The sequence below is a fragment of the Impatiens glandulifera genome, chromosome 6 (genome assembly GCF_907164915.1).
Source record: "Impatiens glandulifera chromosome 6, dImpGla2.1, whole genome shotgun sequence".
Lineage (NCBI taxonomy): Eukaryota > Viridiplantae > Streptophyta > Magnoliopsida > Ericales > Balsaminaceae > Impatiens > Impatiens glandulifera.
The window spans coordinates 448450-461981 of NC_061867.1; the positions used below are offsets into that span (position 1 = coordinate 448450).

Genomic DNA, 13532 nt, shown 5'->3' on the forward strand with positions numbered 1-13532 from the left:
TTTTTGGCCAATTTTTATTTAACTCGAAATTTTGTATTTTTTTTATTAAACTGATCTCAAACTTTGAAATTACTAAATTAGTGAGAGGCTTGAATTATAAAAAAAATATTAAAAATTAAAAAAAAAACTTTAGCTGTGTGAGATTTTCAAAATAAAAAAAAGTCCGTTATCTTATATTAATTTATTATTTTTTTAATTAATTTGTTACGTTTTAAAATAAAATTATATTTAAAAACGTTTTGAATGTATTTTTTTAAATTGAATATTATTTTCGAGATATACATTTGTCGAATTTGATTTGAGTGACTATAAAATGTGTATTGAGAAAATTTGAATATAAATAGATGTTTATTTATGTTTTTAAAAACTTTATAACGACGTAACTTTGTGTATAGTTTACAAAGACGTATTTTTATTTTAAATTAAATATTTTTTTCGAAATATATACGAATCAAAATTACGGTTTGAATGTCTTAAATGTGTTGAAATGATTAGAAAAATAAAAAAAAGAGATAATTGCTATTTTATTTTTATAAATATAGTAAAAAGAAATGATTAAGAATGAAATTTGGGTGAAAAATTGACTGAAAAAATTAAATAATTTCTATCTTTTAATTTTTTCCTCACATTTCTTTCTTTTTCGAACTTATGAGATGATTCAAGTCATTCCTTCATAAATTCCCACTATATTAAAGTAAGATGACTAGGTTCATTGGTAAGAAATCCTTAAATTGCTCAAATTTTAATAATTTAAGTTTCATCTAAGCTCTATTTAATAAAATCAAACCAAGTTCAAATTAATAAAAATAAACTAAGTTGGACCCAAATAGTTATTAAACAATATTTATTTTATATATAAAGAAACATTAACAAAAACACATTTTTTAATATAAAATTAAAATATATTATAATGTAAAAAGGTTAAAAACACTTGAATAGAGAACAACAAAGAGAGGGTGGTATATTTGGGCCTTCATTAAAAGAATCAAAATTCTTTAGATAAGCCTGACCCAACATAAGACCCAACTTAACTTGTCCCTCCGTCGTAAGATGCAGGTTATCTTCTTTCACAGGAAGTCCTTTAGCATCAACGCAAACAACGTTCATCAAATCCAAACCCTTCTGCGCCTCTCTCACTATCTCTATATACTTATCATATCCTCCAGTCGCAATCGCCACATGAATCACCGGCAGCGATGGCGATCCCAGATCTAATCGTACATTTTCAATCAACTTCTTCATCTTCGATCCATAACACTCCGCATCGTGAAGCTTCGAAGTATCACTCTCCCCTTGATACCAAATCAACGCCTTGATCTCGCCTTCTTTGGCTGCGAATTTTGCTCTCTTTATCATGTTCTGATACAGGCGAGACCCGCGTGACCATTCTTTGATGGCGGTGCCGCCGACGGCGCATGGGACGAGGCCGATTGTGTCGGAATTGGAGATTGAGTTGGCGAAGGACATTCCGGGACCTATGCCGCAGGTTTTTTTGGTGTCGATGTCGGCGTGGAGAGGAGGTTGGGCAATTTCCCATTTGAGATGGGAATTTAGACGGAAGATGTGGGTTGGATCGGGGGAACATTCTGGTGGGATTATGTGATCCCAGTGGTTGTTTTTGGTGACGCCGCCGCGGCCGGACATGTTGCTTTGGCCGGAAAGTATGAAGATTTGTTTCTTCTTTGGGGATGAAATGGATATTCCCATATTTGTGGTGAAGACTCCGAATGATTGATGATGATCTAACAACTATGTAGAGTCTTTGAGTTCTGTTCTGGTGAGAGGGAGAGAGAGAAAGATAGAGATAACAAATGGGCCAGCCCAATAATCTATTTTATTATTGAAGGATTGCCAATGGAATTAGAATGTACAAAATATTGGTTCGAAAAATGTTCAATTCTACATTATTCATAAATAAGAAAACAAAGCCACAACCAATATGTATGATACATTATTCAAAAGAAAACAAAGGCATAAACTAAATAGAATAAATGTTATAAGCACTAATGCAGGAGACGGAATAAAAATTTTGAAGGGTTAATTCGTTATGATAGTTCTAGACATAACGAAAAGAGCACAACAATGGTAGAGAGAAATCAAACAAATAAAAATTAATGTATCCGAAGATATTTCAAAAAGCAATCGGTTCCAGATTAACCTCGTAATGTATTAATGTCACGATGATAACAATGTGAAAATTTTGCAACTCTCAACTGAGATTATGGAAGATTTTACAATTTCTTTCAATTTAAATTATTCACTATAAAATAATAGTGATATAGCCACATTGTCTTACACCCAACCCGTAAGTCCAGTCGTTTTCACTCGTGTTTCTTAAAACACACTAATATGCTCGGTATAACTAGAGAAGAAATCTACCTATAGGATAAGTTAGGAAAAAAATATTTATTATTTATCAAGTTTTATAATAATAATATTTATATTAGTTGTTTAGTAACTAATTTAACTATTTTTTAAACAAGATCTTGTTTCATTCTCTTTAATTATTATTATTATTTTTTTTTCATTTTCTTTAAAATCTGTCCCTCGGTTGTCGGTATAACCTAATTAGAATTCATAGTGGATCATGATACCGGATCATAACCAAGTTGTTCCTAATTTGGTGCATGTATGCGTCACTTACTATTTTCAAAAACAATTTTGAACAAACAAGCTTCAAACTTATTAGAATTATTTCTAAAAATAACTAAAATGGAAACAATCTTAAAAAACAAATCTTACTAATCATTATCGATCACTAGGAGTGATGAATTAATAAAACTACCCATGCACATCATAACATGCATGATACATGTCAAATGTAGTACATTAATAACTAAACATAACATCGTGATCTCTTTTTGATGCGGTCAAAAGATACACCTTTTTGTTACTGTAATTTCACATGATTGATGATGAACATGGCAATTTGTCAAGAACATGTAAAGCTTCTCTCATAGAAGGCCTTTTCTGTGGTACCAAGGAAACACACTTAAAACCCAACTTAAAACATTCCAAGATACCATATTCCCTCCCCTCCACGTCAGCCCTAATCCCCACGTCCGCCATCCTCAAAACCCTTTCCTCGTCTTCCTCCACCGTCACCCCACCGCCGGTCCATTGCCCCAATTCCCGGTCCGATATCACCCTTCCACTCAAAAGCTCCAATAACACAATCCCAAACGAATAAACATCCCACTTTCCACTCGGCTTAACATTCTCAAGCGATTCCGGCGCATGATAAGGTGAAGTACACCCAACAAATCCCGCCGGGTACGGACTGTTGTTACCGCCGCAAATTGAAACATCGTCACGGGCAGCCAAGGATCTCTTGCTTCCAAAATGTCGTGTGGCTCCGGCGCCGCCTGTTCCACTGCGACGATGACCTCCACCGGCGCCGGAAATGAGACGGTCCAGGCCAAAATCTGAAATGACGGCTTCCATTTCCGGCGTTAATAGAATGTTACTAGGTTTAACGTTTCCATGCACGTGCTTCTTGTCGTGGATGTAGGCCAGGCCACGTGCTATACCTTTTGCTATCTTGAGCCGAATTTGAAACGATAGATGGCTTGGAGAAGAACCCATTTTTCCTAAAAAAAAAAATTGAAAGAATTAGCCGTTACAAATGTAGGTCACAGAAAGTGATGGAAATTAAGGAGAATAATGAATCCAAAAAAGGGATCTTTAAATTAATTCATTGAAAGGGATGTCACATGCTTTTCTAATTTCTCCATCATCCTTTCTTTCTGTCTTCTCTGTTTTCTTCCTACATGTGAACTCTCTCTCCACCACACTTATCACTTTCAAATTTATCCTCCCATTTCTTAATCTAATGATATTACTTAATTCATCAATTTATGTAATTAAGGAATATCTCTATCAAATTCATAGAATACGTGAAAAAGGAGAGAGCTTACTGTAACCGTTAATGGTGGCAAGACTTCCATTGGAGACATAATCACTAATAACAAGTTTCTCATCTTCACCCCAATAAAACCCACGAATTTTAACCAAATTTGGATGGCGCATCTTAGCAACTGACCGGACCTGTCTTTCGAATTCCTTCATCTTCATCATTTCACCATCTCCGATCCTTCTGACTGCATATGAAGTCCCATCTCCGAGCACCGCCTTGTAAACTATACTTGGACCAGTCGAACCCAGTATATACGCCGACGCCTTTAACAAAGTTTCAAGATCAAGCTCTGTTCCTCCATCAACCATTACCAGCGATCTACTCTGTTTCTTCATATTCTCGTTATTGGGGATTTGAAAACTATCAATCCCGTTGTTCTCATCGCTGTCGGAGCCGGAGCCGGTTGTCTCCGAGGTATCTTCTCTGTTTGTTATGCTCAGGCAAGACCATGTCGCTATCCCTTTCGAATCTTTTGGAGGATCTTCTTTGACGGTGACGGCTATATGATGATTATCAACTGAAAGTTTGTTGATTTCCTCTGTTCGTTTCTTCTTCTTTAATTGATAAACGTAAAGGATTACCATAGCGATTAATCCAATTCCAGCTAAATTTCCGACTGCAATTCCAGCTATTGTACCTGGTTTTAGTTTACTCTTATTCTGCTGAATATAACCCGATCCGTTTTGGGTTGTGCTGGAATCTGTTTCAGAACCGGATTCAATCGGCCTTGGCATGGCAGCAATCGCCGGTGAGCTAGTACTACTTGAAGTGATATTAGGAGGAACAGTTAGAGTTGATGGAATTGTACATAGTTTCTTCAACGGCTTCCCACAAAGAGCAGCATTTCCGGCGAAAGATTCTGTTTCTTGATTCATAAACGCTAAAGCTTCTGGGATTTGTCCGGTGAGGTTATTGAACGAGAGATCCATAGAAGCATTCGCCGGAATCTTCATTGCAAAACCCAAAGATACGGATCCGGATAGCTTGTTGTTAGATAGATTCAAGAATCTCAGGCTTTCTCCACCGAAGTCAACAGGTAGGGATCCGTTGAACAGATTGGAGGAAAGATCCAACACCTCGACAAACCCAAAACCCGCCGGAATACTGCCGGTGAGGTAATTTCTCCGGAGTGAAAGGACACTGAGATTCTGTAAAGACGCAAGCTTTGCAGGAATTTTCCCAGTCAAGGCGTTGTCTGACAGATTGAGTAATTTCAAACCGATTGATTCTCCGGCGACCTCCGGGATATCGCCGTAGATCATATTATTAGCTAAAGAAAGAACCTGAAGGTCAGATGAGTTGAACAACGTGACTGGAAGCGTACCATTGAGAAAATTATTTGACAAATCGAGTGTTCGAAGATTAGGTAGAAGTCCTAAATCCTCCGGTATTGAACCTAAAAGCTGGGAGCTTGGAAGGGACAAACTTATGACATGAAATGTTTCGGACACTCCGATAAGACCCGAATGGAGTTGGGCGCAGGTAACGCCGGTCCAGGCGCATGGCGTCAGGTCGGCGTAGTTCCAGTCGGCAAGAACAGAGAGAGGGTCGTCGAGAACAGAGTATTTAAAAGAGAGTAAGATGGTTCCATCTGAGTTAAGAGCGGAGGAATGAACCAGAAGTAGAAGTAAGAAGACTAAGGTCCTCCTCCAATGGCGGAAATCATGACTGGTGTTGAAGATCTTCATGATCATCATCATCATGTTTATTTCTTCTTGTCTCTTGAATTGAATTGGTCACATTATTATCCCTTACATATACGGAAAGAGAAGAGGGAAGCTAACCAACTTCATTTGTGGTTGTTTTGGTGAAGGATGGATGATTAAAGAAGAGAAGTGGATGGAGTAGAGTGATAAAGAGAATATACAAAAAAAAATGTTGTCTTTATCTTCTTTAGTTAAGTTGTCAAATATGTTTATTTGGATTAGTTGAGAATAACAAAGTTAGAGTTTAAAAAAGGAATCCACACTAAATAAGTAAAAACAAACAAACCCTTAATAGCCAAAAAGGCATGGAAGAGGAGGAATCTTGAAATTGAGCTAAAAGACAGTTTCCTAAATGGACAGGACCAACTCCATTTGTGTACTATGTAGCTGTTGACTTATGTTTCTTATATTAAGAATCTATTTTTCAAAATTTCCATCATCCAAATTAATTAATATTACATCTTCTAACTCTACTCTTGTCATTGTAGAAATTTGAATTTAATTATGTGTTTCTAGTCTATTCTAAAGGTATTAGCATCTTCCACTTTCACCCATTTTAATGAGAGTTTGAAATTTTGAATTTAAATATTTTTTACTCTTAAGTATGACATTTTGCCGCTTGAATGGTTAACTTCAATGGATGATTGACAGTTTAAATATGCTTAAAAATGAAAGTAACCGGTAGGGTTATTTATATATAACTTCTAACCTAGCGGTAACAAGAGAAGAATATTTTCACCCTAAGATTATTGGTTCAAACCCGTCGGCAGTAAGTTCTATGCCTGATTAAATGGTTAAGTGTGTTTGCGGGCTACATGCTTAATCCGTTGTCCTATTTTTTATCCCCTCTTCTAGCCTAACGACAAAAAGAAGTGAATATCCACAACTTCCTTTAGAGGTCCTCAGTTTGAGTCCGTCATGCAACAAGTTCTATGCCTGATTAAACGGTTAAGTGTGTTTGCGAGCTGTATGCTTAAACTCTTGTGGTCACATTTTTTTTATATAGAAATTAATCCAAGATGAATATCACCGGCCTCCTTGAGAGGTCCTGGGTTCAAACCCGTCAGACGGTAAATTTTACACTTGGTTAAGTGTGTTTGAGAGATACGTACTTACCTTTGTGGCTACATTTTTTTTATATATAAAAATTATAATCAAATGATGTCACAATAATAATTTATGACAAACTAGTAATGTAAAAGGAGTGGACAGAAAAATTGGATAGTAAATAAAATAGTGAAGGATTGGTTGGCCAACTTGGCCTAAACAATTATCCACTTGCATGATAAAACTTTTTCCATGAAGAGATAAAAAGGTTTTCATCTTGTCCTATGTGACACATTTCACTAAAATAGTAATTTTGGTTTAAAGATTTGATCAATATAGCCAGGCATGCCATATTTTCGGGTATTTAACATAAGCATTCTATTCGATCAGGACCCCAAAAATTGGACACCTAATTGAATGCCTTATTATAATAATCGAATTGTAATAAGGATTTGTTTGTTTAAAAAAAAAATATTTTATAATTTTTAACCGAATTTATACCACAACCGTTTGTTTTATAAAGTTTTTTTTTTTTATACATATAAATTTAGAAATTTAACTTATTAAATGTTTTTGTATCCGTTTAAGTTAATTAAAATAGATTGAATAAGCTTCATCCTCATTAAGACCGGTTTGGCCTCCATGTCAACCTAAACTATTATTTGTTTGGTTATCTCGTAGAGTGGGGTTCCGAAATTGAAAAGTATTAAGTGTAAATTTACCTGGGTTTGTCTAACTCTTAATTTTATTATATGGGGACTTCATTTAAGGTCAAGTGATTCAAAGATTATGGGGGGTTTTGGGTATTCAAGATACTTTCTCCTTCATCTTGGTTGGGCACAAAGAGGTATACCTGTTTATTCCGTATGTTATGCATATATTAACTCTTCAACCCGTCCGTAACATCGAGGTTCTGAGTCGGTGTTGTGTGCGTCATCATGTGTTGACGGTGTGGCCCAATGGTTTTGTCTCAGACTAGGCATAGTCATTTGTGGCTTTAGTTCCCGTGCAGGTTCAGACGTCGAAATACTGGTCTTTGTAAGATAGACCACAATGCATATAGTTAGTGTTGTTTCCATCTTCGTGCTATCAGCTATCTCCTAATTCTAGACAGGATGTTACTCGAAAATAACGTCGTTGGTCACGTATAACCGCTTCCCTACTAGATCATACACCCGATAGACTTTCGCTCCCTCTTTGTAGCCCACTAGTACCCCCGGCGTCGAGCGATCCGTGAGCTTGTGAATGCCCGGACCGAGATTCTTCACATGTACTACATAGCCGAAAGTCCTCAAATGGTGTACGTCAGGCTTCCTCTTGTTCCAAGCCTCGTAAGGCGTCAATCCTTCAACACTCCTTGTCGGTGTGCTGTTTAGAAGATATACAACCATCTTTACTGTCTTTCCCTAGAACATACCCAGTGCTTTCATTGACTTCATAAGACAATGTCCCATCTCTATACTGTCTAGTTACGCCTCTCTGCGACGCCAATTTGTTATGGTGAGTAGGAAGGCATAGTGTTGTGCTTAATACCGTTCTCCTCGCAAAATTCTACGAATGCATCAGAATTGAACTTGCCTCCTCGGTCGGATGTGAGCACTTTGCACTCGCGTTCAACCTCTACTGCCGCTTTGATCTTCTTGAAGTAGCGCAATGTTTCGTCTTTCGTTTTGAGCACCTCAAGCCACATATATCAACTAAAGTCATTGACTATAAAAAATACATTTCCTACCTCCGGTTGATGGTGTGATCGGGTCACCCAAATCGATGTGAACTAACTTTAGCGGGCGTTGTGCTCGATATGTAGTGGTTTGTTGAAACGGAGTCCTGTGTTGTTTTCCGAACGCACAACTATCATAAAACTTCTCAACATGCTCAATTTTTGGAATACCACGTACTAACCCATTGAGCGAGAGATTTCGAAGAACACTGAAATGCAAATGACCAAAGCGAGGTTTTCAAACTCCGTCCACCGTGTTTGCGCCTTGGATTCTCGGACACATTTAACTCTAACCCGTATGATTTTTATTGTGTCTCATGCTTCCTTGGCCGTCTTTTTTCTTCCAAGGGTTTGGATCAACTCCGGCGAGACTGTCCGGAGAAGTAACGACATAGCCCATCGATCTTCACGAAGACCTCCTTGACCATTTTCAACGACATCCCACAAGCCTTGCGCTTGTAGATGTACCTTCATTAGGATCGCCTAATCCGCGTAGTTAGTACGTGTGAGAGGCGTGAAGTGCATCACCCCTTCGTTCTCTCAGCCTATATTCATCACCTCTTTTCTTTTTTCTGTCATTGCTGAAACAGATCGAACACCGTACAACTCTGTTGTTACAAAAAAGAAAAGGTATAGTGAAAAGAGAAAAACTCTAAGCATAGTTTATTTATACTTACAATATTGAATTGAAAAAGAAATAAATAGTGAAATCAAATCAAATCTAATAAAATAAAGTAAAATAAGAATTGTTCTTAGCATATTCCTAAAATATGCTTTAACATATTTTCTAAGATAAAATCTTGGCCCTAAATATTATTTAGGGCCTGATTTATTGGGCTTAACGAGATTATCCAACAAAGATTCCTAAGAGCTCTAGTAAGCTTTGTGCTAGGCTCGAATAGAAGACTAAAAAAACCGAGTTGAAGCTTTGGTCAATAATGACAAGATTTTGTCGGTTCGTCCTAGCTTCTAAATTGAGTGTTGGATTTGCTAAGCTTAGGCAAAGCTAACCCAATTCTTATTTATGCTTTATTCATCTGATATTTCGAGAATTCGGCAAAAACCCCAAAATTCCTAAATTCTTTCCCGTCCAAAATTGAAGGTATTCAATGTTTAATTATCTTTTTGGAGGTTCTTGAGATGATCCTTGTTAACTCCCGAATATGTTACTTCTTTCCGGAGGTCTTTTTGTGTAGTATCGAAGGAACTGGAACTCCTTCAAATTCACCTGTGATTGGTTTCTTCTACATGTATTTGGTACGGATTTGAGGAAGAAGATGACCGCCTGACAATCACGTGCAAGCTTATTGTTGAGAGCAATCTATCCAATTCGAGCATTAATTCTTCATTTGTTGGAGCCCCGATAGTGAATTTAGCTCCAGCGTTGACTCCAATTAACTTCGCGCATGGGAGCATCTTTGGCCTCGAACCGTGAGTCAGGGATCGGTCCGTCCGAGCCCTGACCTCCCTTGATGTGTTGTTATCGCTGTCGTCCGTCTGCCTAACGTCGGCCACCGTGCACGGGTTTGGCCGTAATTTTTTTTTTTAAAAATAAATTAAAATAATATTAATATAAAAAATCAAATAAACTTAATCACTTAGGCCAGTGTCGGACCTGAGATTTCGAGGTCTGAAGCGAGCACAAAACTTGGTGGCCTCAAAACTTAATATTCATACATATATTTTTTATCGATTTAAATATAATAGTATTTGTAACATGAATTCTAGAAATACAATATCATCAAAACAATATGTCATAAGTAAATACTAAAAAAAAGAAGATCCAATCAAAATATAAAATACATGTTCCGAACTAATACATAGTCACTTTAATATTACTCGTCTCACATTTTTTGAAGTGAAAGTATTTATCAAGTTTGCATAATCAACTTTCTCAATAATTTTTTTCTCAATAGATAACATAACTAACCCATTTAGTCTTTCTTGCGACATAGTTGATCGAAGATAAGTTTTAATCAACTTTAATTTGGAAAAACTCCTTTTCGCAGATACAATAGTAACTGGTATAGTCAGCAAAACTCGATATGCGATATAGGAATTTGGATAAAAACCATCCATTGTTTTCAAATAATTCATCACATCAATCGCTCTTTTTTCTTCTCCGGGTAATGAATGTCTTAACAACCTTAGTTCTAGAAATAAATCTGATCCATCAGCATTGGAGTGCCCATCATGTGTTAAAGAATTTTGAAGATTGACACATGAGCTCAAGAGACCATCATCATCAATAGACTTCAACTTCTCCAAACTAAATAAAAACCCAAAGGTTTTTTCGTACTTTTGAAATTGCTCAAACCGAGTTTGAAGTGAAGAAGGAGCTTTATCAATTATAAATAAGAAGTGGCGCAGTGCCGAGAAACAAGGCTGGAACGAGCGAAAAAGGCCCAAGAGCTCGGGGATGGAGACGACCGAGTTTTCTGCTCCGATTCTGGCAAGCTGGAGGATCGACGACGGACTTGGGGTTTGGGGAAAGTGCTTCCTTTTCTTTTTTAGAATGCTTGTTCTTATTTTTTTTTCTTTTTCATTGATTTTGTTGATAAATGAGAATCGTGCGATTCTTTTCTCCAAGTAAGATAGTATTTTTTATTTTTATTTTTTTGGATACAAATTAAGTTAGGGCTTATCATTGATAGGTTATCAATTATTATTTATGAGATTTTTAAAAATAAGCCCATGAACATATCATTATAATTTATTTATTTTTGAAGATTTTGGTGCCCCAAAAGTATTTGGGCTTGAGGCAATTGCCTCACTTATTACACAGCAGGTCCGGGCCTGACTTAGGCTTGTTTGAGGAAAATATTTTTTGGATTTTACATAGGTTTTCTTCTAAAAACCTTTATTTGATAAAAAGTATGGAAAAACTGGTTTTTAAAATTTAAAGACTAATTTACCCTTTGAGTTTAGAGGATGTTGATTAGGTGAGAGAATGATGACTTAGAAAGACGATAAAATTAGAGATAGTTTTGGTATTTAAATAAATAAAAGTATTGATTAGATTGTTGATATGATGTTTGAGTTTTATGATAAAATTACTAATATGGTGTGTTAAGCAATTTTGTACCTAACAATTTATTTAAGAGAAGTGATAGAGGAGGAAATGACGTAACATCACTTATTGAATGAAAAAATGGAAAAGTATAAAGAAAGAGAGAGTAGAGAGAAAATTTTTATTATTTTTTCAAGATTGTGCTACTCATTCCCTCACCCAATCTTTTGGTTTATTTGTTTTGACCAATGTCCAAAATTGAATTAACCCGAAAACCGGTTAAAATATGTTGTTCTCGAATTAATTATTTTATTATAATCCCGATTTAGAAAGTTGTGATATGAAAGTCATATTGGCTCGTAATTATTCGAAAGTTATATATGTGGGGTGTAAAAATTTAGTATTTACTATAAATATTTTAAATAATATCCAAAATCAAACAAACTCTAGACAAAATTTAAATTGGATTTTGTTAAACTGCATGATTATTTGAACCATTTATATGATTTTGTGTTATTTCAAAAACAATTTCACTTTTTATATCAAACAAGACCTTAATATATATAATATTTTTTCTCTTATAAAATAATAACAAAAAGTATTATTGTCTAATATATATTCCCTTATCTCTATCCACCTTTATTAACAAATGTATCTTGCCTCCTTGACAAACTAGAACTGACAGCTAAGAAAAGATTATAATCTATATATCCATGAAAAAGTACTTCAAAAATGAAAAAAAGAAAAAGTAAAGAAAAAGAATGTGGGGTCTACAATGCAATGCATGCATTCTTTTGATTTTGTAAATCTAAACGTAGATTACATTTGGAAATTCAACCTCTCATTCATTTTTCATATCCAAAAATAGCTTAGGTACAAAATTGCTTAACACACCATATTAGTAATTTTAATAACAATAACAATACAAAAAACATTTACTTTTCCTTCTTAAACCCTAACTAATTTGTCAAAATATTTACAATTGTCTATATTAAGCCAAAGCGACTTAACTTCATGAGTAATTTGGGCCGACCCCGAGAATTGGGTTACCGCCTAAAGAGGCCTTTTTAGAAAAGAAAACCTTATCTCGAGATCGGCCCTATTTACGAAACCCTAATAATTCTCGCCCTATAAAACGCTATCACCTCTCTCGCCTCTTCTCATCTCACAACTCACAAACTGCGCCTCCTCTTATCATGGTTCTGATCAAGGGAAACGATGTGGTCAAGGGACCGTGGACTCCGGAGGAAGATGCTTTGCTTCTGAGCCATGTGGTGATCCACGGGGCTCGGAATTGGAAAAACATTGAACAATTTATTCCAGGGCGTCCAGCTAAATCCTGCCGCCTCCGGTGGCGCAATCAGCTCTCTCCGGAGGTGGCTCATCGCCCATTTACCCCGGAGGAGGACATGATTATCATGCATGCCCATGCGCGTGTGGGGAACAAATGGGCGACGATTGCTAGGTTCCTTTACAAGAGGACGGATAACGCGGTTAAGAATCATTGGTATTGGAAATTGATGAAGAAGGATGAAGCCACCGTGAAGATTGAATCTTCGGAGCAGCCAGCTGCTTTCATCGATCTTACGACGACTGAGGGAAGTAAGATGGAGATCGGAGAGAGCAGTGGAGGTGGAAAAATGAAGATGAAGATGGAAGATTTTATGGAGATTGATGTGGAAACGGAGAATGAGCAAGAACAGCTGGGAGAGGAAGATGATGATGATGATGATGAAGAAGAAGAAATGGTTAGGTACGGGCAGCAAATTACTGTTACAGAATTAGCGAGGCTGGTTAGGAAAGGAGTTAGGGAGTATTTGAGGTCCAGAGGGATAATTAAGTAAATTAATTTGTTTTAATATTGAGAGAATAATATATAATAATTGAATTTAAGGTAGTTCTGAGAGTGAGAGATGTAAGTCATGAATATTATGAAACAAAATAATAATTTTATTTAAGTAGTGGTTGTTTGAGTTATCTCATCTAAAAAAAGGTTAATTTAATTTTACATTCATAATTGATTGCCTAAAGTGATTATCAATATTAACATTAATTTGATAATTAACTAATGATTGTATTTATGAAATTTAGAAACGATTCATTGATAATCATGCATGTCCCCACATTATTATT

The 13532-nt window shown here is 36.0% G+C and overlaps 3 protein-coding genes across 3 annotated transcripts; 1 reads left to right on the forward strand and 2 right to left on the reverse strand.

Annotated features, from left to right (window-relative positions):
- Positions 1–830: 830 nt before the first annotated feature.
- LOC124942100 (probable carbohydrate esterase At4g34215) lies at positions 831–1794 on the reverse strand. The gene has a single exon (XM_047482517.1). The coding sequence runs from the start codon at positions 1705–1707 to the stop codon at positions 922–924; it is 786 nt and encodes a 261-aa protein (XP_047338473.1). The 5' UTR covers positions 1708–1794; the 3' UTR covers positions 831–921.
- A 1039-nt stretch (positions 1795–2833) lies between these two features.
- Positions 2834–5762, reverse strand: LOC124942651 (probable LRR receptor-like serine/threonine-protein kinase At4g37250). Its single transcript, XM_047483197.1, has 2 exons — positions 3918–5762; positions 2834–3590 (listed from the first exon to the last, which is right to left on the reverse strand). Exons 1-2 carry the CDS (start codon positions 5617–5619, stop codon positions 2902–2904), a joined length of 2391 nt encoding a protein of 796 aa, XP_047339153.1. The 5' UTR covers positions 5620–5762; the 3' UTR covers positions 2834–2901.
- Positions 5763–12595: 6833 nt separating this feature from the next.
- LOC124941523 (transcription factor MYB77-like) lies at positions 12596–13308 on the forward strand. The gene has a single exon (XM_047481864.1). It carries the CDS (start codon positions 12596–12598, stop codon positions 13241–13243), a length of 648 nt encoding a protein of 215 aa, XP_047337820.1. The 3' UTR covers positions 13244–13308.
- The last annotated feature ends 224 nt before the right edge of the window (positions 13309–13532 follow it).